The 26,775-nt window shown below is 38.1% G+C and overlaps 1 protein-coding gene and 1 long non-coding RNA gene across 4 annotated transcripts in view; one reads left to right on the forward strand and one right to left on the reverse strand.

The window, feature by feature from the left end:
• Positions 1-3,437: 3,437 nt before the first annotated feature.
• On the reverse strand, positions 3,438-17,712 carry LOC308345207. The gene is made up of 3 exons (XR_013967042.1): positions 17,166-17,712; positions 13,609-13,768; positions 3,438-4,239 (listed from the first exon to the last, which is right to left on the reverse strand). It is a non-coding gene; the product is annotated as an uncharacterized lncRNA (long non-coding RNA).
• A 4-nt stretch (positions 17,713-17,716) lies between these two features.
• ECHDC1 (ethylmalonyl-CoA decarboxylase 1) overlaps positions 17,717-26,775 on the forward strand; it is a 67,927-nt gene continuing 58,868 nt past the window's right edge. The window contains exon 1 of one of the 3 annotated variants that reach the window (XM_080807161.1): positions 17,717-17,809. Coding sequence is in view for 1 of the 3 variants with exons in the window: in XM_080807159.1 (XP_080663285.1) it covers positions 17,976-18,156 (181 nt within the window). In the remaining 2 variants the exon portion in view is untranslated. Of the gene's footprint in view, positions 18,157-18,809; positions 18,910-26,775 lie in introns of those variants that run through there. The other 2 variants (XM_080807159.1, XM_080807160.1) reach the window with 2 other exon arrangements.

Genomic DNA, 26,775 nt, shown 5'->3' on the forward strand with positions numbered 1-26,775 from the left:
GTTTTGATATCATATATTTCAATGCAATATTTTTTAATACATGCAGATTACTCCTTAACCAATAAACACACATGCTGTTCCTTGTGAATTTTATCAATAAAAAAATGACTGCCTTCATCCTATTAAATGCAATTTCCTTGAATTCTTTCCTCCCTGCTAATTATATCATCAATTCTGTTTTTAAAATTATATCCATCTAGTATATTGTTTATGAACAACCCTGTTTTAGGAGTTCATAAAAAAAAATTTGGAAAAAACTCTGATGTAGATTCTTTGTAGCTTAAGCTTCTTTCTATTCAGTAGGAATTAAAGTATTTTTTATTAGACTTGTAATGCTCATTCCTACATTTTGAAACTGGAACACCAAAAGTTAGGTGATATATTGATGAACAAATTTGAAATCTGTATCTAAGAAGAATATCTTTATGATGAACTCAGTAAACTATGTGGTGACTCTGAACATGTAGATGTTTACAGGATGATCTTTATTAAAAGATAAAGAGTTCAGAGCAATAATTTTAGGTTACTTTAAAATTGCAATAAAATATAAAAAATCTCTGATTACCTCTACTTGGATTTAAACTGAATTAAGTATAGTAACATTAGTTGGGTTTTCTAGCAAATTAAACTGATGACCTTAAGTGGAAGAGAAAAAAAGAAAATAAAACTTAAACAAACAAGGAGTGATAAGATTTCCTGGTAGTGGGACACCCGGGTGGCTCAGTGGGTTGGGTATCCGCCTCAGGTTCAGGTCATGATTCTGGGGCCCCAGGATTGAGTACCCCATCAGGCTCCTTGCTCAGCAGGGATCCTGCTTCTCCCTCTGCCTGTCATTCCCCTGCTTGTGCTCTATCTCTCTGACAAATGGATAAGTAAAATCTTTAAAAAAAAAAATTTCCTGGCAACACAAGTGTGGTATTTATCGTGTTTTCTTTTGATTAATCACAAATGACTCTTCCAAAATGCAAAATAACAGAGAGTACACTATTTACAAGATTCATGATGTTGGTTTCTGCATATGTTGTACCTTGTACCAGTACCAGTTAGGATTCTTGTTCTCCAAAGTCATAGTACAAATAAGCACTTCTACCACCAGCATATTGGGGTTCCTATTTATTCACATCCTTGCCAACACTTTATATTATCAACTTCTAACTTTTATCTGTCTCATAGGTGTGAAAAGTTTAAGCATCATTGATGTGTTTATGGCCCCTTCATCTCCTTTGTGTGAACTCTCTGGATTCTTTCCCCATTTCCAAAATTTTTTCTTTTGTTGATTTGTAGGAAAACATTTTATATTCTGGATATTAACCATTTATCAATCATGCATTGTCAGGAGCTCAACAGAGCTGGGAGAGTGAGTTGAGCTATCGTGTATCATAGAAGCCTATTAAAACAAGAACCCCCAAACGAGAAAGATGGGCATTTAATGACTTACTCCCATGATATGAGCAGGAGGCTACAACTGGAGAAAGCACTGACTCCTCACTTCCCTTCTATTTCTCCCCATGGAAAGGTGCATCAGTTAAGGGCCAGGTAAATCAGCCCAGACATGGAAGTCATCTTCCTGTGGAGGGAGAACCAAACGAAATGCTCCATCAGTTTTATGAACCTTCGATGGGCAGAGGCTTAGGGGGAAAGGCTGGGAGTAGGAATGTACAGGCAGGTGGAGACAAGTGTCTTCTCTCTTCCCCTTCTCTCCCCCACAAGGTGGTCTCACCAGAGGTACCTGAAGAAGGCCTCTACCAGAGGCCTCAGATACAGAAACTTAGGAATTTAAGGCAAATATTCGAAGAGCACCACCCCATGAGGCCTGAGTGCTTGACGGCAGCTCCCTCGAAGACACCGAGGCCACCATGTGCAGGCTGCACACATCCAGTATGGGGAAGGCAGTTTCCTCCACGAGGCCTGTTGGGCAAAGCCTTTGTAATCGCCTGTGATCAGAGCTGAAAAATCGCACATAGCGTTTTAGCCAGGAGCTGGACTCCTCTTCTGCTACAGATGTCTTGTCCCTGTATGTGGTTTATTTTTTAACTCCTTAGCGAAGTCAAACTTCTTTATTCTTTTTTTGTCCCAAAGTCATAATTCTTACACATTTCCTTATCATATCTAGGAGTTTTAATCTGATAATTATTTTTGTGTATAATATAACATATGGAATAGCTTATTTTTCCATATGTATAGCCAATGATTTAACACCATTTATTAAATTGTCCATATTGTCTCTGTTGGTTAGCAATGACATGTGTCATATAAGAGCTTTCTGTTTATGTGTGCTTCTGTTTTTAGGCTTACTATTCTGCTCCTCTGGTCTTTTTTTAATTAATTTTTTTTAATTTTTTATACACATATAATATATTTTTATCCCCAGGGGTACAGGTCTGTGAATTGCCAGGTTTACACACTTCACAGCACTCACCATAGCACATACCCTCCCCAATGTCCATAACCCCACCACCCTCTCCCTACCCCCCTCCCCTCGGTCACCCTCAGTTTGTTTTGTGAGCTTAAGAGTCTCTTATGGTTTGTCTCCCTCCCGATCCCATCTTGTTTCATTTATTCCTTTCCTACCCCCCAAACCCCCCACGTTGCATCTCTACTTCCTCATATCAGGGAGATCATATGATAGTTGTCTTTCTCGGATTGACTTATTTTGCTAAGCATAATACCCCCTAGTTCCATCCATGTCGTCGCAAATGGCAAGATTTCATTTCTTTTGATGGCTGCATAGTATTCCATTGTGTATATATACCACTTCTTCTTTATCCATTCATCTGTTGATGGACATCTAGGTTCTTTCCACAGTTTGGCTATTGTGGACACTGCTGCTATAAACATTCGGGTGCACGTGCCCCTTTGGATCACTACATTTGTATCTTTAGGGTAAATACCCAGTAGTGCAATTGCTGGGTCATAGGGTAGCTCTATTTTCAACTTTTTGAGGAACCTCCATGCTGTTTTCCAGAGTGATTGCACCAGCTTTCATTCCCACCAACAGTGTAGGAGGGATCCCCTTCCTCCGCATCCTCGCCACTTTTGTTGTTATTTTACCTTGTTATTTCAGGGTGAGAATAAGTGAGGAGATGACAGATACTTTGAAGAGAGAAAAAAATGTATGCCACATCTTACTTATCCATTTATTTGTTCAACAAATAAGTATTAAACACCTCTCACCTGGCAATTACTACAGTACAGGGGTGAAGGAGACAGGCCTGGTCTCTGCCCTCATGAAACACAGAGGTTGGCTAAGAAGATATTTATTAAATATACACTCACAAGTGCACAGAGTATATATATTAAATGTATACTTATTAAATATACCATCAAAAGTGCATGGGTCTTTATAAGGAAGTATAAGGTATTTGGGGGTAAGTGTCAAGGTCCAATCAGGAAAACAAAAACTACCTGAATTCTTTTTTTTTTTTTTTTTTAAATTGAAATAGAGTTGACACACAATGTTTCATCAGGTTCGGGTGTATAATATAGTGATTAAACAACTCTCTCTGTTATGCTATGCTCACCCCAAGTGTAGTAGCTACCATCAGTTACCATACAATAATACTATTATAACACCATGGACTATATTATACAACTATATTATAATACCATGGACTATATTATAATACTGTGGACTACGCTGTGCATTTTAGCCCCTTGCCTTACTCATCCCGTAACTGGAAGACTGTATCTTCCACTCCCCTTCCTCTTTGCCCACCATCAGCTGGTTCTCTAGATTTACGAGTCTGTTTTTGCTTTTTCTTTGTTTATTCGTTTGCTTGTTTTTTTAGGTTCCACATAAAAACGGTATCATATGAAAAACCACCTGAGTCTTTAAAACAGCAGGACTGGGTGCCTGGGTGGCTCAGTTGATTATGCAACTGCCTTCAGCTCACGTCATGATCCCAGAGTCCCAGGAGGGAGACCCATATCAGGCTTCCAGCTCCACGGGGAGTCTGCTTCTACCTCTGACCCTCTCCCTTCTCATGCTCTCTCTCACTCTCTCTCTCTCAAATAAATAAATAAAATCTTAAAAAAAATACATACATAAAAATAAAACAGAGGGCTTTATTGCAGGGGAATGGTTACACAGGAGATGAGAAACTGAGAAGCCCAAGAGGACACCCTTCAGTTTCTCTCCGCAGTCCCACACTGGCAATACGCCAACTGGCAGTGAAGTTCATTCTTTTGCGAAATAGACCCAGACCAAGAAAGGAATTAGAGGACAAGTTGGTTCAGGTCCTGCACGGGGAATATAAAACAGGAATTAAGAATATTGAACCTAATGCTGGGAATATCAGTTTTGAATGCTCTACTCACTCCCTATCTCTACGTCAGCCTGGCTGTGTAATCACGCAGCCAGAAATGTTTGCGGGCAGTCTTTTTTTTTTTTTTTAAATCTTTTTATTTATTTGACAGAGAGAGAGAGAGAGAGAGAGATATCACAAGTAGGCAGGCAGGGGGCGGGGGTGGGGGGGGGGAAGCAGGCTCCCTGCTGAGCAGAGAGCCCGATGCGGGGCTGGATCTGTAGGCAGTCTTAAAATACCCTTTCTTTTTACTCAGACATAAATCTGAGTAAAGAAAAAAATGAGGTAGAAGAAGCTCTAAAAATGTATAAGAAACCAAAGGAGGAAGGGATTTTTAAAAAAATATTCAGTATATTCAGCATGCAGTATAGATATAAAAGAGAAACATAACAATTATTGAAGCACCGTAAAGAAAACAACCCACAAGATTTGGGTTCGAGTTATAACTTTTGCATTTAGAAGCTGTGAGGCCTTTGGCAATTTATTTAACCACCTCATCTCAGTTTCCCTATCGATAAAATGAAATCAGTGACACCTCCCTTGAGATGTGTTGTAAGGATTTCCATACAGTGGAGACTCACAAGTAGGCAGAGCAGCAGGCAGAGAGAGAGGGGGAAGCAGGCTCCCCACTGAGCAGAGAGCCCAACGACTTGGGGCTCGATCCCAGGACCCTGAGATCATGATCTGAGCTGAAGGCAGAGGCTTAACCCACTGAACCACCCAGGTGCCCCTATTAATTTATTTTTAAAGATTTTATTCATTTTTATTTATTTGACAGAACAAGCAAGAGGAGTAGCATGCAAAGGGAGAGGGAGAAGCCGGCCTGTTACCCAGGTGCCCCTCTTTTTATAACTTTAATACTAGGTCAAGGATTTTCTTCCTCTTTTGAACCCTTGCCATTACACACATAAATGACTCATGAGAGAGCTTTGTCTCATAATTTCTCAAGCTCCATATTTCTAAAACCTTTTGTCTCCACTTCAGTCAGTCTCACCGCTCTGAATTCTCCACTTTGAAGATTAAATCTCAAGGCTCTACCTCTTTCTAGATTCTTTGTGCCAGATCTGTTTCCTCCCATATTTCTTGCACTTAAGCTTTGCCATCAGATAGCCTCTGATTTCCCCTCCCCTTCTGGAGTCTCAGTACATTAGGGTGTCTTTTGTCTTCCCTTACCTCTCTATTTAGCCTAATCCCATGCTCATTTCAGTTCTGCTCTTCTTTCTGGCATCTTTGAGTCCCCAGTCTCTTTAACCTTACACTAACTTATATCAACCCATAAATCTTGATTACTGTTCCACTCACACTCTTCGCTTCTGTTCCTTTTAACATCTAATGTTACCATATGTCAAGATAGTGCTGACTGGATCTTTTAAAATTCTTGCAATTTTCATCTCGATTTCAGGAAACTTAGGTCCTTTTTGTGGACTCAATCATATTCACTGAAGAAATTTCAAAAAGTGTTTTTCTCTCCCCCCCACCCACCCAGTCTCTCAGTGGTCTTATTCAGTCCCAGTGGAAACTTTGTCTCATTTGACTTCTGTCTTATTTGACTTCTTTAACTAATATGCTGAGGCTATTAAATCCTGGGGCATCTTGATGACATGTTTATACACACCTTTTCTCAATAGTTGTAATCAGAATTCAAGGGTAATCAGAATTCAGGGTAGTGGTTGAGGAAAGAGAAGAGTACAGGCAAGTGGGTTTGAAAAACTCCCTTGTGTAGTAGGCACTGTTGATGCATTGTCCCTAATTTCCATGCATACCAGCATAATTTGCCACATTTAAGAGGCGCCTGGGTGGCTCAGTGGGTTAAGCCTCTGCCTTCAGCTCAGGTCATGATCTCAGGGTCCTGGGATCGAGCCCCGCATCGGACTCTCTGCTCGGCAGGGAGCCTGCTTCCCCCCTCTCTCTGCCTGCCTCTCTGCCTACTTGTGACCTCTCTCTGCCAAATAAATAAAATCCTCTAAAAAAAAAATTTGCCACATTTAGTTCTTGCATCTTTGTCAAAGAGCTACCTTTAGGCTACCAGGATCCACTTTGCTGAAGCTGACATCAGGCCAAAATGGTCAGAAATTGATACCCCCAGAGACACTTACCAGTGACTCACTAGTGTGAGGATATATAGCTGTCCTCCTTCCTTGGAAGGGAGAATTCTTGTACATGTCTTTTGCATTATTTTCCAGAGCTTCCCAGGGATTAGGCTCTACTTTCCCACTGTGGTAGCGTCATTAATGACACCTCCTTCTCTTCCCTCTTCACTTCATCTCATCTGTGTACCTGGTTACTTTCAATAATCTGCTAGCACTGAGCCCTTAGATTAGGTCTGCTTCTGAGGGAGGCAAAAAAAGGCACTGGAAAATTCTACTGTGCAATTCCCTTGCACATACATGAGAATCAATGCTTTAGCAAGATCAAAGCCAGATTTCATAACTTCTTTAAGTTTCCTGTCTTTCATCTCAAGACATGCTATTATACCTTTTTTTTTAATCAAAAGATATACAATGGCTTTTCCAATTAATCTTTCCTTCCATGTTTACTCAAGGGAAATCTTTAAAAAACAAAACAAAACAAAACAAAAGACCTCTCCACCCCTGTACTTCTCTATACTTTTAGAGCTACCCTACCTTGCATCAAAACTTCTAAAAGAGTAGTTTATAGCCTTTGCCTTCACTTCACCACTACCATTTGAGTTCTTAATCATTTTTGTTCTCTCTTCCCAATGTAATTAAAGTTACTCTCTCAAAAGTAACCAATTTTAGGAGTCCCATTTCTGGAATGGCAGCACTAGGAGCTTTATGGATTCATTCTACAGCCAAATAAGCATAATTGGTAATAATTATTCCAAAAGCCACAACTACTTATTTATCTATGTTTAAAGATTTTGTCCATTTATTTGAGAGGAGGAGAGAGACAGAGAGAGAGCACAGAAATCAGGGCACAGGCAGAAGCAGACTCCCCACTAAGCAGGGAGCCCAATGAGGGGCTCCATCCTAGGACCCTGAGAAGATGACCTGAGCTGAAGGCAGAGGCTTAACCCACTGAGCCACCCAGGTGCCCTAAAAAGCCACAACCATTTAATGTATATAGAAATTGGCATAAGGGCCTACAATAAATAAATATACATTTATTCAAGAAAATCTAAAACTCAGTAAGAATAATGAGAATCTGGAGCATTTGAATCACAATCTGTTCCCATCCTTTAGATTCCAGGTGACTTCATGAGAAGTAATAGTCTCCTGTTTGACCTAGCCCCTATTCATAGGATAGAGGCTCTAACATAAGTGTGTATGTTAGACTGACACCTTGATTTCTTTCACACCAGCTCTTCTGTAGGGTGAAAGTTCCATCAAGGGAGAGGAAGCCAAGAGGGCCAGAAGTGACTGCCTATACTCAGTACCTCTTCCTAAAGGAAGGGTACCATACATAGAGAAGTCTCTACCCCAGTTCCACAGCTCAGAGTTTTTTTTTTCTTAGAAGAAAAAGGTAGGTCTTTGAATAGAGAATTCTGTAGGTCTGCCAAAGGAAGTAACTTTATTTAAAAGACAGCACGAGAAAGCTCAAATCTAAAGGTGCTCTTAAAAACAATAAAAGTGTGTATCCAAAAAAATGGTGAGGATGTGAAGAAAGGAGAACCCTCTTATACTGCTGATGGGAATGCAAATTGGTGGAGTAACTCTGGAAAACAGTACGGTGGTTCCTCAAAAAAGTTAAAAACCCAACAATTGAATTACTAGGTATTTACCCAAAGGATACAAAAACATAGATTTGAAGCGGTACATGCACCCCAATGTTTATAGCAACATTATCAACAATAGCTAAACTATGAGAAGAGTCCAAATGTCCAACACTGATGAATCGGTAAAGATGATGTGGTATACATGCACACACACCACACACACACACACACACACACTAGATTACTCAGCCATCAAAAAGAATGGAGTCTTGGGGTGCCTGGGTGGCTCAGTGGGTTAAAGCCTCTGCCTTCGGCTCAGGTCATGATCTCAGGGTCCTGGGATCGAGCCCCGCATCGGGCTCTCTGCTCAGTGGGGAGGCTGCTTCCCCTTACGCTCCTCTCTCTGCCTGTCTCTCTGACTACTTGTGATCTCTGTCTGTCAAATAAATAAATAAAATCTTAAAAAAAAAAAAAAAGAACGGAGTCTTACCATTTGCAATCATGTGGTTGGAGCTAGTGTATTATGCTAAGCAAAATAAGTCAGCCAGAGAAGACAAATACCGTATGATTTCACTCATATGTGGAATTTAAGAAACAAAACAGATGACCATATAGGAGGGGGGAAGAAAAAGAGAGAAAGAAGGAAACAAACCATAAGAGACTCTTAAAAATAGAGAACAAACTGAGGGGTGATGGAGGGAAGTGGGTGGAGGATGAGCTGATGTGTGATGGATACCAAGGAAGGCACTTGTTATGACAAGCATTGGGTGTTGTATGTAAGTGATGTATCACTGAATTCTAGTCCTAAAACCAATATTGTTCTGTATGTTAACTAACTAGAGTATAAATAAAATTTTTTTTTTAAAATCTTCAAGAACAAAAAGAATGAAGGAAAAATGGACAGAGCCTCAGAGTATGTATGACACATTAATCCCACCAACATACCTACAATGGAATAACCAGGAGAGGGGAGAGGAAGAAAAAAGTAAACAAATAAATAAAACCACAAAAAACTTATTCAAAGAAGTAATACCCAAATTTCCCATATCTGATTAAAAAATTAATCAGCACACCCAAGAGGTTCAACAAACTCCAAGTAGGAAAAACACAAAGGGTTATACAGAGAAACACCATCGTCAAATGTTGAAGGATTTTTATCTAAAGACATCTTTATCTAAAGAGGAAATCTGGAAGTAGCACAATGAAGCTGAAATATAAAGACAATGTCAAATAAACAAAAATTAAAAGATTTCACTGTAAGAGAACCCAACTATCAAGAAATACTAAAAAAAACCACACCAAAAAAACTTCAGGCTGAAAGAAGTGACCTCAGAAAGTAACTGGAAATCATATGACAAATAGCAAAGAAAAAGAGCACTGGTAAAACAATTGTGTAATTATAAGACATCCTATAAATGTATACTATTTCCCCTTTCTTCTCTTAATTGATTTTAAAAGCATCTACATAAAACTACATACATATAAGTGTATTGTTAGGTTTATAACATAGAGAAATGTAATATACTTGCTAATAACAGCAAAGAGGAGATTGGTGGGAACAAAGTTGTATTGAAGTAATGATATGACCCCACATGGACCCCATAACTCCAATGTATGGGATAAATGAAGGGAACCATGAGTGATAAATAAGAAGGTTAATATAATAAACACTATAAATATATACTTGCTCTCCTTTCTTCTCTCAGCTTCTTTCAAAGTCTTACAATTATATACATCAACACTTACAACAATGTACTATTGTGATTGTAACATTTACAGATATAATATGTATAAAAATAATGGCACCAAAAGGCAGAAAAAATAACTCTAAAAAAGTAACATTTCTGTATGTTACTGGAATTAAGTTAGTATAAATCTGAAGTAGACCTTGATATGTTAAAATGTATATGGCAAGACCTACAGCAGCCACTAAGAAAATAACCACAAAACAATGAAAAAAGGAAATAAAATGTAATACTAGAAAGTATTCATTAACGGAAAGCTAAGAAGTAAAGAAAAAATAAAGGAATAAAAATTATGTGACAGAAAGCAGAAAGTAAAATGGCAGATTGTTATTTTACAATAAACAACACTCAACTACATCCATAACATGAAATGTGAGTGAATTAAACAGTCTGATAAAAAGGCAGATTGTCACACTGGATGAAAAAAAACAAGAACAAAGTGTATGCTCCCTAGGGTAGACACCTTTAGATTTATAGACACAAATAGGTTGAAGGTAAAATGATGGAAAAGATATATCATGTAAACAATAAGAAGAAAGCAGGAATGCCTATACCAATGTAAGACAAATTGGTCTTTTAAAAAATGTTACAAGAGATAAAGAGAGAATTTTAAGAATGGTAATAGTGTCATCCTTAGGAAGATATAACACTCATAACCATATATTTACCTATAATTAAAGCCATAAAATACATGAAGAAAAAATTAACAAAATTGGGAAAAGAAATAAACTTAGAGAAATAGAAATTCAGCAGTAATAGTTGAAGATGTCTTTATGTCACTTTTTCTTTTTTCCTCCCTAGCTTCATGGAGATATAATTGGCAAATAAAATTTTATAAAGTATACCATGTGATACTTTAATATGCATCTATGTTGTGAAATGATGATCACAATGAAACTAATTACGTATCCATCATTTTACATAGCTATCTTTTGTGTGTGTGGTGAGAACACTTAAGATCTACTCTCCGCAAATTTCAAGTATACAACATAGTATTGTTAACTATAGTCACTATGCTGTACATTAAATCTCCAGAATTTATTCATCTTACATAACTGAAATTTTGTACTTTTTGACCAGTTTCTCCCCCACTTTCCTCATCCACAAGACCCTGGTAACCATCTTTCTAATCTGTCTCTGTAAGTTTGGATTTTTTTTTAGATTCCACATGTAAGTGATATACAACATTGATCTGTCTCTAACTTATTTCACTTAGCATAATGCCCTCATGATCCATCCATCATGTTGCAAACAGCAGGATTTCCTTCTTTTTCATAGCTCAATGATATCCCATTGTGTGTATGTATGTATGTATACGCTATGTAGATGTGGTATGTGTATATATTCTTTCTCCATTTATCCACTGATGAACATTTATATTGTTTCAATATCTTTGTTAATGGGAATAATGCTGAAATGAACAAGGCAGTGCAGATATCTCTTCAGGGTCCTATTTTCATTTCCTTTGGATATATACACAGAAGCGGATCACTGGATCATATGATAGTTCTATTTTGAAATTTTTAAGGAACCTTCCTACTGTTTTCCGGTGGCCGTGCCAGTTTACATTCCCACCAACAATGCACAAGATTAATTAATTAATTAATTAATTATTCCAGTTTTATTGAGAAATAATTGACATACATCACTGTGTGTTCAAGGAGTATAACATGATGATTTGATTTACATATATTTTGAAATGAAATGATTACTACAATAGGTTCAGCTAACATCCAGCTTCTCATACAGACAGAATAAAAAGAAGAAAAAAGAGGAAAAAAATTTCCTTGTGATGACAGGTCTTAGGATTTACTTTCTTAACTTTTTTCTATATCATATAACAGTATTAGCTGTAATCATCATGTTGGACATTAGATCCCTAGTACCCACTTACCTTATAACTTAAGTTTGTATCTCTTTTTTAAAAGATTTTATTTGAGAGAGACAGTGATAGAGATAGAGCCTGAGGAGCTGGGAGGAGGCAGAGGGAGAGCTGATGCGGGGCTCTATCCCAGGACCCTGAGATCATGACCTGAGCCAAGGCAGATGCTTAATTGGTTGAACCACCCAGGTGCCCCAAGATTTTATTTTTTTAAAGTAATCTCTCCACTCAATGTGGGGCTCAAATTCACAATCCTGAGATCAAGAGTTGTGGGCTCTACTGACAGAGCCAGCCAGGCAAGCTGGCAGTTTGTACCTTTTGACTACCTTCTTCCAATTTTCTCCTTCCCCCATCTTCTACTTCTGGTAACCACAAGTATCTTTTTCTGAGTTTGGTTTATTTTTAGGATACACATATAAATGAGATCATGCAGTCTTTGTCCTTTGTTGTCTAATTTCACCTTGCATAATGTCTTTAGGGGCCATCCATGTTGTCACAAATGGTAGGATTTCCTTTTTTATGACTGGATAATATTCCATTATATATGTATTATCTATATTCACAACTTCTCTATCCATCTATCCATCAGTGCATAGTTAGGTCATTTCCTAATATTGCCTTGAATATTATAAATAATTTTGATATGAACATGGGGGTGCAAATATCTTTTTGAGTTAATGTTTTTGTTTCCTTTGGATGTATTCCCAGAAGTGAAATTGCTGAATCAAATGGTAGTTACATTTTTAATTTTTTGAGGACCTCCACATTATTTCCATAGTGGTACATGTTTTCCCCAAGTATGCAAAATCCTTCTTCTAGCTCCTAGTGTATCCTTCTCTGCTATTAAACCATTTGTCAATAGCTTATCGGCTTTCCTTGTCTGTAAGTTTTTGTTTCTGTTTTTTCACACAAAAGACACCACAAAGCCTGGCTCATTTGTCCACCCCAAAGTGGATAATAATGGGCAATTGTGGTGACCACATAACCACCAAGAAATGAACAGAGAGTATGGAGGCAACATTCCTGTTAGTATTATAGGAGAGTTTTAGGGTCCGCCATATATTGACATCTTATTAGGAGAAGTCTCCAAAACACTTAGTAAAATTGTATTAAGCTTTTTTTGTTGAACATCTCCTTGAAAAGAAATATCTGCACTTTAGCTGAAGTATCTTGCAAAGCATATGGCTCTCAAATATCCTACTCTAGAGCTAAGTGAATCTAGGAATGAAACCATACTTCCAAAAGGGCCTTTTCCATAACAGCTGAGAAACAATTAAGTGCCTTCAAATTTCAGATGTGGTTAAGTTCATACATAATGATTTAGTTGGTCAGTATACTTTCTGGGTTCTGACTATTAGGTTCAAAGAACCTATTAGAACCTATTGAACCTATTAGGTTCAAAGAACAAAGTGAATTGCTACTAGGCATTCTGTCTAGTTGGGTAGTCTTGTTGTATCTAGAGGGCATAGTTTCACTCTGGCCATGAATTTTTGGACTATGTTGGGCCAAGAACTATGCAGACCATCCAGGGTAATCTTTCTATCTCAGGATTCTAAACTTAGTTATTTACAAAGTCTGTTTTGCCTGCCAAGATAATTTATTCAGTTTCTAGGGATTAGAAATGAATGGACTTGAGTGTTGCCATTATTCTGCTTACCACACAAGCACTATCTGCTAAAGAGTAAATACAACTTAGTAAAAATGTTTTCCGTTTCCCTATCATTTGAAATATTCATAGTTGGAGATTAAAACTGATTTCAAAAAAGTAACCAAATCAAATACTGATATTGCCATTTTAATGGAGTTCAAAAATTTTATGTATTTTAAATATTCTGAAATTAATCTCAGAGTAAAGAGTATATATTATATGAGTGTAAATGATTTAAACTCCCCTAAAAGGTAAAAACTCTTAGATTGAATTAAATGCTGCTTATAAAAGGCACATCTTTAAAAAGTGAGAGAACATTAACAAATCATTAAACATCAATTTAAAATACTTACCAAGGGGTGCCTGGGTGGCTCAGTGGGTTAGGGCTTCTGCCTTCAGCTCAGGTCATGATCTCAGGGTCCTGGGATTGAGCCCCGCATCGGGCTCTCTGCTTGGCAGGGAGCCTGCTTCCTCCCCTCTCTGCCTGCCTCTCTGCCTACTTCTGATCTCTGTCTGTCAAATAAATAAATAAAATCTTTAAAAAAATAAAATACTTACAATGTGGAGAAATCTTTATGTATTTTATTTTGCTAAATATTACAGATTTTATAGGTATATACATACATATATGAATGTGGACATATATATAACTAGATACACATTCCCATAGATAGAATATATCAATCTATATTTTAAAAATATTCTCAAATATTAGCAGTTATATCTATGTGATAGGTTTTTTTCCTAATGCCAACCTTCTTTTAAAAATAGCTGGGAGGATACCAGGGAGTAGCTCTTACTATTCAGGAAGTGAGGCAAGCAAAAATAGTATTCAGCATTGGTTTTGCAGCAAGTTATTGTAGAGGAAGCCTGCACCCTGAGCAACAAGAGTGGCACTGCCATCTCCTTCCCTGGGAATTATACTCCGCATCTCAGCATCAAGCTGCCTTATCTTTGAACTGTATTTGTGAACATCTGTGATGATGTGGGGCCATGAGCAAATGGTCAAGATAGAATTCTTTTTTTTTTTTTTTAAGATTTTTATTTATCTGAGACACGGAGAGAGAGAAAGAGAGAGAGAGAGAGTGAGCGTGAGCCAACTGGGGGAGGGGCAGAGGGAGAAACAGACTCCCTGCAGAGCAGGGAGCCCAAGGTGGGACTTGATCCCAGGATCCTGGGATCACGACCTGAGTTGAAGGCAGACGTTTAACCAACTAAGCCACCCAGGCGCTCTCAAGATAGAATTCTTGACATTTTCCATGCAAAAGGTAGTTTTATTATGGCATGGGGACAGGACCCATGGGCACAAAGAGATGTAGTTTTGTTGTATGAAGCTGATGGTTATATGCTTAGTGCTCAAGAAGCAGGGGACATGCAGGGAGTTTATTAGATCATAAAATGTCTTCCTCCAATTTCTAATCATAAAACTACTTTTGTAGGATTTCTCTGGTGCTTATCACTCAGTTTGATTTTTAACTATCAGTGAGATGTTCAGGCAGTCATAAGGGCCTTTAAGAATGGAGCAACCAGTAAATATTTGATCCTTATGAGAACTATGCAGGCTATAGGTCAACCTTCTGGACTAAAGGTGAACATTTTTCTGCTTCTATCCCTCATGATGTGCTTTATCTCAATTTATATTGTGCATCTGTTAACAAGATGTGTTTTAAGTATCAAAAAAGCCTACAAGAGGTTCTATTTTGGGCCTGGGGTTGCTCAAACATTTTTCCATAAATTAATAGTAATTTCTTCTTTGCTTTATGCCATTTTGCCTTAGGAAAGGTTTAATGGTAACTTTTAGATAGTGGATGATCTCTGTATTGAAAGTTTTAACTATAAAACATGATATGGAGTAAAAGGAAGAAAGCAGTTTAACAGTCAAGTGAAGGAAGGGGAAAATACCTGGATATGTATTTCATAAAAAAGCAAATGATTAAAGAAATTGTCATCCAATATTTGCTTATTGAGCCAGTAGTTAAAAAATAACTCAGTACGACCTGCTAATATTACAGTGCATTACCTTTTAGTTTGTGGTGTGGCACACCATTATTAGAGTAAAATGTATTTTGACACTAGGTTGTATGTGCAAGTACACTGAAATGCTATACATACAGATGAACAATCAGAATGCTACTGGAAAAGAAAAAAAGTTAGAAAGACTAAGTCTTGAAGTAGAAAACCTTTCCCTTTTTCTACAGGATATGGGAAGCAAGTACCAGATATTTTGGTCTCAGCCCTCCCAGCTCCCATCTGCTTGTACTTACCAACCTTTGTTAAATTCTTTTTTTGTGTGTTTTAACCTCAAAATAGGTTCCAATTTATGGGCTTGACACCAAGACCTGGACTTTGGTGCCCACTCGTTTATACTTGCTAACTTTTGTCTTATATTTTCCCCTAAGCTCTTCTTTCCAGCTTTCTTTTTGACTCAGGCAAAGGAATCTCTCCCCAGGGGATGGGGATTGTCCAGACAAGACCTCCTGCCACCCCACCTGCCCAGTCCACCCACACCATTTAAGCTAAATATGATTTATGCCTACACAGATGGACCACAGAGTGACCTCTAGAATGACCTACAATGATCTTTACCTTATTATAATACTAATCTACACCCAAGAATGAGCCTCAGCCTTATCTGCATAACACATAATGTATGTATAGACATGTTTCCTTAGGCTCATACATGACCTTATGACTGCCTATACATAGGATGACAAGGCTTCCCTATCTAAATATTCATCCTAACCCTAAACAAAAGGAATCCATTTACCCTCTTTCAGGGAATCAATGGCTTTGGAAGCCATTCAACACGATCTCATTTGCTGCAAATAAGTTTTCTTTGTGTGACAATTCAACCTGTGCAGTTTCTATTACACTACCCAACACCACCAGACACCTCACTGCAAATTCCCATTCCCTCCTATTACACTTGTACACCTGTGGGTAAAAAGACACTACTTAAGCACTATTGAAAAAAGAAATGCTGTTATATCTGTTAGCATATTAGTGATAGGACTGAAAATGCATAAATGCCCTCTTTTTGGGCCACCTTCCTTGAATTTTCACTAGTTGCCAACCTCCTTTGTCTCTTCCAAATCCCTAAGGTGCTTTGGACCTCTTTTGATAGTGTGTGTATTCTAAAAACTTTTAAAACATTGTATCTCCTCAGCTTGTTGGTAAATTCTCACAACTAGCAACTAGCAACTGAATGCTGGCAAAAGGACAAGGCATGAGATAGTTATCATCCCTAAAGAAATACTTTGTTTGAACTTAAGAAAGACACCATCAGGGAATCTAGCCAAAAAATGTTAAAGGTCAAACCTCTTAGCCATGGCTGCCATCCTTGGAAAGCTGCAGTCCCATACACCTATATAAAGAACTTGTGCAGTACCATATATCCACATACAAATTAATGGCAAAAACAATACATCTAGGGGCACCTGGGTGGCTCAGTGGGTTAAGCCTCTGCCTTCGGCTCAGGTCGTGATCCCAGGGTCCTGGGATCGAGCCCCACATCGGGCTCTCTGCTCAGCAGGGAGCCTGCTTCTCCCTTCCTATCTGCCTGCCTCTCTGCCTGCTTGTGATTTCTCTCTCTGTCAAATAAAAAATTAAAAAAAAAAAAAAACAAAAAAAAAAACAATACATCTAGTTACCCCCACTCTACAAACTAATTCTCCCAAATCACCATTTAATCAAGTGGATTTCCTGCTCCAAGGTGTAATGGCTGCTCATTTCATATTAAACTGAAATGAAATACTTTCAATATTTGGACTTCTTCCCGTCGGTCCAAACTTGGTTCTCATTTCTTCCCTACTATCCACTTCTCCATACCTTAAAACTTGCTTATCATCTCCTCTTCTTGGCACTTTCTGTTCCTCCCACCAGATGTTCCCTAATTTAGTAAGATCTATACCTTCCGAAACTCCTTTTGACGATCCTAATCCTAGGGGAAAATGGCCTTCCTTTGCAGCTGTCTTCCAAAGACAGTCCTGTTTGCTCCATAGGATAGGTATTGGCACAGAATTCTAGGCCTTCTGAGCCTTCCAAAAATCGTATCACACGCAGAGCATATGTTGAGTAATCGTTAAAAAAAAAAAAAAATTAAAAAGAAGAAGAAGAAGACGACGACGACGACGACGACGACAAATACTTCCCCCGTTCAGCAACGCAGAAAAAATGTTCAAGAAGTAAAAGCTTTTGGTACTTTCCTCTCCCCTTCTGTTTCAAAATGCCCCAACCTAGCTTTCTTCTCCCTCCACTCTTCCCACGTATACAGGAAGCCTGAAAAATAAATGGAGTCTGCAGGCTTTGCGGGACCAGCCCTTAACTCTGTGTCACAGAACCGAAAACGCGAAGCGGGTCCATTAACCCCAGGTTCGCTCACGACCCAAGGGAGGGTCTACACAGGCCCGCCGCAGCACGGCAGAATGGGCCCTCGGCGGCGGGGCCGGATTTCCGGGATCAGGCGAGCCGGATGGACAACGGAAAAGGACTCTGGGAAAGGAGGGGTGCGGGCGAGGTAAAGAGGCTGCGAAAAGGGACCAGGACTCGAGACAGGTGAACGCACGCGGCGGAACGAAGGGAGGCCGGGCAAGGGGAGAGAGTCTGGGGGAACGGAAGAAGGGAGCGGAAAGCGGAAGAAGGTCTGGGGGGAGAGGAAGGGGTCGCTGTCCGCCCTGCGGCGTGCAGGACTGAGTGGCCGCAGGACCGTACTTGAAATGTCATGCGAGAGAGGACTCTAGCTTGTCGCTGTGTAGTGGACTTTAGCGCTTCTCCACACGAATTCCAAACAGAGACCCGTCCCGGGCTCAGCGGCATGTTCCGTGTGAGGCTATCGCAGAGGCCCTCTGCCCTCTGCTGGGCGTGGGGACGCAGTGCCCAGAGCCGGGCGTGGACTTTGAGAGGTGAATGAGGGCGGCGGGAAAGGGACTAAAACTGTTCTAAGGAACGGGGCCAACCGCCAAGATGAATGTGTTCAGAATAGGGAGGCGTGATTGCAGCACACTAATTTAAATTCTAAATACTTGCCAGGTCATGTGCTGGGTGGGTGAGGTCTCCTAGGACTTCTGAATTTGTCCTCTCTGTGTATTACTTTGCCTAATTAACACTTACATTATTTGTTTGGTGCATTCGATTTTTCTACAACAAAAAATGTCCAGATCATTTTTTGGTGTGGGCTCTTTACTTCCTGAAATTCTTCAGAGCCTCGATAAGATAGTCCTTAATGCTCCACACACCCACACATGGGTCACAAATACAGGGGATTAAAACCACAGAGAATTTAAATTACTTGTTGAAAGGTTTGATAAGGAACTTGAAGAAAACAACCTGTATCGACCCCCTTCCCTCCTCCTTTCCCTTCTCCGCTTTTATCCGAGAACGGCATGTTTACCAGCTGTTGCTGTACGTGCTGGAGGTAGAGAGATAAACTGGACATTGGCAAGTTTAACAGAGGATCCCCTCAGGGAATCACTCTATTGGAGGAAATAACAGGGGGGTGGGATGTAATTATGAAATCTTCTGGGAGTGGGAGGAGTGGTAAATCGGCTGATCCTTTCCTGACATCCTGTTGCCTGACGTGAAGGATAAATAGGTAACAGTAGGTTCCATTCTGGGAAGAGAAACCAGCTTGCAGGGAGCGGTGGAATCGAAACAGGGTGAGTGATGGGAGTAAGAAATAGGGTAGGTGGAGAGTTGGTTTGTGGACAGAGTCTCAAGCCTCCTGTGGCATTATGAATTCTTAATACTTGTATGCCAGATTATTATTGATTTATATTTTTTGTCAGGCACTGCTCTAGGCATTGTAAAGACCTTCTTACTTTGCAAAATGCAATGGGGATGTTCAGTTAAAAATTTATTACATGAGGCTTAATAAAAAAACTGTGCAAGCAGACAGTATTTTTATGCAGTCCAAAGAATTAAAGGAGATGAGGTGGAGTTACTGTGAGGAAAAGTGTAACAGGTGAGGAATCACAATTATATAGGTGATGAATGAGGAGCAAAAACCTGAAGGATTTGAGAAACTAGAAAGTTCATTTTGGCTATATGAAGAAGAGGGGTGTGTATGATGGCATGTAAATGAAGCTTGAAAAGTTGGTTATATGATGACGGTCTAAAATGAAAGCAAAACTTGAAAAACAAGTCATGTAGTGACAATCTAGAATATTTCTGACTTTTGTTGTTTACCACCTCCCTCAGGTTAATAGTTTTCTTGTTAAGTATGCATCTGTTTTAATTTTCTGGATTTAGTAATTCTGACTTATGGTAAAACAGATTGCGTATGGCTTTCATGAGAAACCTAGCTTATTCCCCGTGCAAGGAGGGGAACTCTTTAAAACCTTTGCAGAACTTTAACAAAAATGGAAGAGAGTAACACATGTAGTCTTAGATGTCCATAGGGCTCTCCTCTTTCCCTTTTCCCGTGGTGTGGTTAAGAGCTTATTCAGCTGATGAGACTGTGGCAGAACAGCAAAGCATCCTGCATGACAAAATTTAAACATATGCTTTGTCCTGAAGAATATTTATAAAAGGTAATTCCTCAGAACTTTTTCATTGCCTTATGATTCTGGAAGAGTCCAGAATGCTGATTGTTTAACCACATGCTTACACAGAACCTGAATCTCAACCTTGTTTGTTCACGTATACTTTCAGATACTATAGTAGTTTATTAGTGGCTGATATTTTTGTCATCTCCTTAGCACTGAACTCTTGTCTGATTTGGTCTTTGAATTTAGAATTGAGATGAAAGTATACATAAATAGGTGATAATCAAATTTCTAGAACTGGATTTGTAAACTTGAGGTCAGCAAACCTAGGAGGCTTAAGCAGTGCCCTCAAGTTTTTGTGGTACTCTTCTGTGGCATAGACAAGGGAACATGAGGAGAGGAGAGAAAAGAAGGGTGAGTTAGTAGTGGAAGGGGGATAGGAATGAGGAAGAAGAGAAAAAAATGGAATTAACAGAAGGATATGTAAAATATTTATTATAAGATTTACTTGGGAAATCAGCATATCAAAGATGTCTAGTGAGGCAAAAATATTAGTTACATGTATATTTAATTTTGTAATGATTTAAAGATAAGGAAATAATAGATCTGATGGCATTATACTAACTGCCCTTCTGTTGTTGGATATTGGAGAGGTAATATATGAGGACAGAACAGGCTCCTTACAAGAGAGAAGATATATTGTTCATCGATTTTGTTTTTCCACAGTAATTAAAAATGCTAATGATTTTGTAAGTCTTATTCCTTATTTTCTAGTTTATTTTCTAGTTTCTTTGTTCTTTTCCCTAAACAAAATACTGTGGAAAACAGCCAAATTTAGTTTTTGAAAATAGCCATCAAAGTCCTTATTAAGTTTATTTTGGCACCTTTTTTAATGTTGAAGGCATGGTAAATATAGAGAAGATCAGGACCTCTGCCTCAGTTGAATTTTCCATTGAGTTTCTATTCTGTGTCTGATATCTCCAGGGACACAACATGCTTAGAGAATATCCAGGCAAGAGCTTGGATGTATTACCTTTGGCTCTGGCTCTGTATATATACCTTTCAGTTTTGTGAACTGACCTGATTAAGTGATCTTGAGAGCTTATTTCCCTAGACTGGAAGCTGGTATAAGGAACCCTGAGCCCTACTCTATTTGATCTTCTTTAAATGGAATAAGATAAAGGCAGCTCCAGATTTCTTTTACCACATAAGCCTCTAGAGAGACAGACAGACAGACATAGAGACAAAAAGGAGAACAGAACTAAGAAAATCCAAAAAGCAGTAGTTCCAGGGCAGATAGTTTCACTTTGTTGCTTAGTACACAAAGCCACACACTGAATTACTTGTTTTTGGCTCAAAACCCCTATCCTCCTTTGGAAGGTGAAGAAGAGAAAGTGAGGCAAAGTAGGTCAAATCTCAGGTTCCCTCTTTAAGTTTGCCACTAACAGTTACTAGATGTTAACGTCAGTACCACTGGGTAAATTGTCTCTCATCCCAAGAAAATTAGAGAATGTAACAGGCTAGACCTGACCTAAGATTCCTCTTGTGAGAGAAATTTTACATAAAGAACAAAGAATATTACTAATCAGATCCTTGTAAAATATGTATTGCCAACTACACATATTATAGATAGCTAGAATGATGTCTTATTATTTATTACTTCACTTCTTAAAAAGTATTGGTATTTTTATTAATGAGACAATAGAGATTGTGTTGTATGCAAAGCCATTTTGTAAACATGAAAAGAAAATCATACCCTTGCACATTCGTAGCTACATATCCTGGACTTAGATTTCATAGAAACCCAACAGTGAAATAAATTTTTCTGTTTTGCAAATAGAGATCTTACATTTAGTTTAGAAAATGATGGGTAGGTACTGTCGTGCCTACACAGTAATAACCATTTAAGGTTCATTTAGTTCCACAAATATTAAATGTGAAACTGTCTGCTAAAGGCTGTGAATAAAATGCAGTCCTGCCCTTAAAAATTTTTTAATGTACTGGAGGGAGGAGCTTCATTTCTAATTCTCTAACGTACTTCAGTAAGGACTCTTTAGTAGTTGTCAGACCTGCCAGAGTACGTGGGCACTGTATTCTTTGTTTAGTATCTTTATGGCTGTGTGTTCTTTGTTTGCTATCTTCAATGTAAAGAAATAGAGTATTTAGGAAACTAGTTTTGAAAATGGCCATTTAGAAGATTGGGAGAGATTACTGGTAAAGGCAGAGGCAGCCCCCAAAGTTTGGAATGATATTCTTCAGTTAAAAAAAAAAATTGAGAAATGTTGTATACATACATATAGTGAAAAATGCATAAGAGGGATTTAAAGAACAATAACAAAGAAACAACAAAGAAAATAACTGTGTATCCCTTACCTAACTTAAGGAAAAAAAAAAAAAAAACGTGTTTTCTGAAACCTAACTTTTTAAGTATGTGTTAGGTGACTCAGGCAATAGCTTTCTTCATTTTTTAATATCTTCATTTATTTTCATGCTGGCCAGCTGACCTGAGTTTCAAATCAGGAAATAAAAATAATAATACTTTCTGGAAGTAGTATATGAACAATAGTATTGTATAGTTTTATAACCATCTCATAAATACTTTGATTTAATCAGATAGCCTATGTACAAAATATTTTCTTGTCCGTTCAAAAGCCTTATGGTTCTAGCTGTGGAGTTACATGGAATTATGTCTAAAGTTTTAAAGGTTTTTATAAATTGATAAGTTATTTAAAAATAAGTATTTATTTTGGGGCGCCTGGGTGGCTCAGTGGGTTAAGCCGCTGCCTTCGGCTCGGGTCATGGTCTCAGGGTCCTGGGATCGAGTCCCTCATCGGGCTTTCTGCTCGGCGGGGAGCCTGCTTCCCTCTCTCTCTCTCTGCCTGCCTCTCTGCCTACCTGTGATCTCTGTCTGTCAAATAAATAAATAAAATCTTAAAAAAAAATAAGTATTTATTTCAAGAAAAAGAGTGAGAACTTTGGTTGAGAGCATTTTTGTTGTTTTAAAATTTGACAGAAGGTAAGCTTTAATTGTGAAAAGGAAATGTGGGCTTTATTTTTTTTTTTTCTTCTAGATTTGTTTCATGGAGGGGAGTGGAACTATACAATTTTCATGCTAATAGATGAGCAGTAACATAATCTTCTGAAGAAATGACACTCTGAAAATATGTAAGATGAGAGTATTTAAGGGTAGCTCCCTCTGCCAATATTTTGGCTATAAGGCACTACAAAGAAAAGCAAGCCTGAGTTTATGTTTTCTTTTGGTTACTGTCCAGGGGACCTGGAATATTGCCTGATTTTTGTTGTGGTTCTTCTTAGAATTTTAAACCTTGGAAAGAATGAAGACAAATAAAATACCATAACTTTTTGCAGGTGATTTAATGTCTTTGGATCCTTTTTTGCCTATAGAAAATCCTTAGATTTCTTTTTCTTAGATTTTATTTATTTGAGAGAAAGAGAGAGTATGAGCAGGGAAGGAGCAGATGGAGAGGGAGAAGCAGACTCCCCACTGAGCAGGGAGCCTGGTGTGGGACTTGATCCCAGAACTCTGGAGTCATGACCTGACCTGAAGGTAGATGCTTAACCACCTGAGCCACCCAGGTGCCCTGAAAATGCTTAGATTTCATGATGGAAGTTTACTGATGAAGGAAAAAAAAATTCTTTTATGATGTCAAGACTATATTTTAAGTATGCTGTAAATCTCTAATAGAGCTTAATAAAAGGAGGAACTTTATTCTGGTTTTGATTAGATAGTTGAAGTATATTTGCTTTTTGTGTGCATATTTTGTTTCCTCGATAAAACTAAAAAAAATTTTAGGGTAAGTTACTTTTTTTTCTCCTTGAAACAGTTAGCAAAGGGGAGATAGCTAATCAGAACTCAATAAATAGCCATTTAATTGTTACCAATTATATCTTACCAAATGCTTTTATCATATGTATGTGTGTTTATGCACTAGGATCCCAGTCTGTGAATTTCTTGGCCATCAAAACCTGTACATAGGTGTCATTTCCATGCAAAGAAACTATTCAACCTTTTATTTTTATTTTTATTTTTTTTAAAGTAGGCTCCATGCCCATTGTGGGGCTTGAACTCATAACCCTGAGATTGAGAGTCACATGCTCTACCAGTTGAGCCAGACAGGCACCCCTCAAGCCCTTTTTTATTTCTTAGAATGGAATTATTGCCTATTTTAAATAATTTGACAAAGAATACTATCCTGTTTTAAAATAATTACTAATATTGTCAAAATTTGTACTTAGAAAAGCAAAGAAGGTGTTACAGCTCTTTTTTTTTTTTAACAGTCTTGAGAATTTTAAATTTTTCTTACACATCATGCCAAGAATTCATAAGGAATAGGTTCCAACAGCTCAGGCTCCTGTCCATTGGTTCTTTCAAAATGTGCTTTTCTGGGTGGAGCAGGCTGATGCTTCAGTTGAACCCAAATGCCTTTCTCTTTGGCTTCCTTCTTTTTCTGATCAGTTTCCTTCACATTCTTCAGGAAGCTATTTTGGCTCTTTGAATGCTTAATGTGCTCAATACATGAATTCTCATGGCAAGAATCTTACTCTTGTTTGTTTACAGCAGTGCCAACAGCATGTTGGATAACGTTGTAGACTCTTCCAATTTTGCCATGTAACATCTGTGGGGGCTTTCCTGTTTGAACAGTGGTCATCCCCTTGATGTCTACCATATCACCTTTCTTGGAGATTTGCATGTATGTGGCCAAAGGCAACTCCAGGTTTTCTAAAAGCCTAGGGAATGTACTGTGGCTGTCTTTCCTTTTTTCCTTTGGCAATTTTGGCAAATTACTGGAAGATGGCTGCTACCATTACAACTCATTTTGAATGGTACATTTTGGTATATTTCACTATTTTTCCCATGGACTTTGACTCCTGAACTTGTGTCTAAGGGTAATGAAAGGGGAGTGAAAAAAACCAGTGGTTGGTTTGCATGGTGGTGGAGCATAATGGTCAAAAAAGAATTCTTGAGCCGTGTACGGTACAACTTACTTTAAGTAGCACAGACTCGGGACCCTTGGGCAGAAAGAGCTACTACACTTTTACTCTATGAAGCTGGTGGTTATATGCTTAGTACTCAAGCAGGTGTATTAGATCATAAATGTCTTCTTTGAATTTCTGCTTATAGTCATAAAACTACTGTTGCAAGGTTTCTCTGGTGCTTATCATTAAATTCAATATTAACTATCAGTGAGAGATCTGGGCAGTCTTGAGACACTCTAAGAATGTAGCTACCAGTGCAGATTTTATCCTTATCACAACTATGAGGGCTATAGGTTAACTTTCTGGGCTAAAGATGAACATTTTTCTGCTTCTATCCCTCATCTGTTGGAGATGAGAAAATTATTCACATGGCTGGAGCTTATGAACATGAATACATCTTGTCATGAAGATACTGGTTTTGTTAAATTTGTTTCAAGCCCCAATGCTTGTCATTCTCAATAAATCCTGAGATTTTTAGTGTAGGCTTCTTTTGCCAGCTCAAGAGATCTTGAGGCAACTTGATATTTACATATGGGTGATAATCTAGGAAGCCTCCAAATCCTTGTGTTTTTTTCATAACCACTTCATACTTAGTAATAACATTTTATTTTTGAGTTTTTCCTCTCCAGTCCCACTTCCCATAGACCTAAATTTTCTGCCTTTATTACTTTATTTCTTCTTCAGTTTCATGCTCAAGTCATGAGAAGCCACCTTATTTTAAATTTTTTTCAATCTCTTTGAAAATGTGTACATAGATTTATGCTTCTGTGGGTGTACATTTGAGGTATACAATTCATTTATTATTAAAAATAAATGAAAATATCTTGAAATTAATTGAAATATTTAACAGTGCTGTTCTATGTACTTGAGATCAAGCATACTTTCAACAAAAGGATTTGCTCTTGTCCAGGACAGTTTTGCTTTCAGTTAAAGATTATTAGTTCATTTGACCAAAATAGCTCATTTTTAGTGATGCTAGATAACTAATGACCATAATTATAGAGGCACTTCCTTTCCTTAGACAGAGCTTTTACTCTCCTTTGGAAAAGCAGGCACCTATGCCTTTGAATCAGGCATAAGTTTTGAGAACTGGGGCTATGCAAAGGAAAGAAATAAGGTAGATATGGGCAATAACATGCAGTAATATTTGCAGGAAAATTATTTATTTCAAATGAATCATTGTTTACAGCGATGCCAATAGCATGTAATAGTAATTGTCAACATTTAGAGATTGCCTCATTTTCTTCAGTTTTACAGTATCATGTAATTTTCCTATCTGCCCAATAATTTTATGTAGTACCAATAAAGTACCTTTTATTGCACTAATACAGGGAGTGGGAACATCTATAATATAACTTTATTCTGCATTTGTTCTGTGTCATTACATATTTCTCTGTTATAATTGGATTCTTTTGTTCATTTTGAAATTTATTTCAGAAATCTTGCAATATCTCCTAAGTTAACTGAAAATTTCCTTTAATGTTACAGAATTATGTTTGATAAGCATTCCTTTTAGGTTTCAAGATCTTCAAGAGGCTTTAGATGCCTTAAAACTAATTCATACCATAGAATCTGTCATCTTAATTATATCATTTTCTAATCTGTTAGGACTGGTGGTGGGATGGGAGAATGGTATAGAAGTAAGCATATTACATGAGTTTTGGAAAAGGAATATAAAATTGGCACCAGGTGAAGGTATTAAAGGTCATTTTAAGTACTTGGATATTTTATTTTGCAACTTGTAACTTTTGACTACTTTGCTTGGTTGCTTATTAGGTCTGTTTTGTCACTTTGACTCAGACCGGTATTACTCATAGTCCATAAGTGGGCCCCTTTTGCTTTTATTATTCTTTACTGATAGGTTAATGTTAATAACTATAGCCACAGACAAATAGTGACTTTTTGGGCAGGAGAGGAAAGGAGCATGGGCATGTCTGGGTTTTTTTGAGAGAGAAGGAGAGGGAGGGAGAGAGAGCATGAGGAAGAAAGTGAGGGGAGGGGCAGAGGGATAGAATCTTTCAAGGGGACTCCCTGCTCCCA

This window comes from Martes martes (genome assembly GCF_963455335.1).
Source record: "Martes martes genome assembly, chromosome: 6".
Lineage (NCBI taxonomy): Eukaryota > Metazoa > Chordata > Mammalia > Carnivora > Mustelidae > Martes > Martes martes.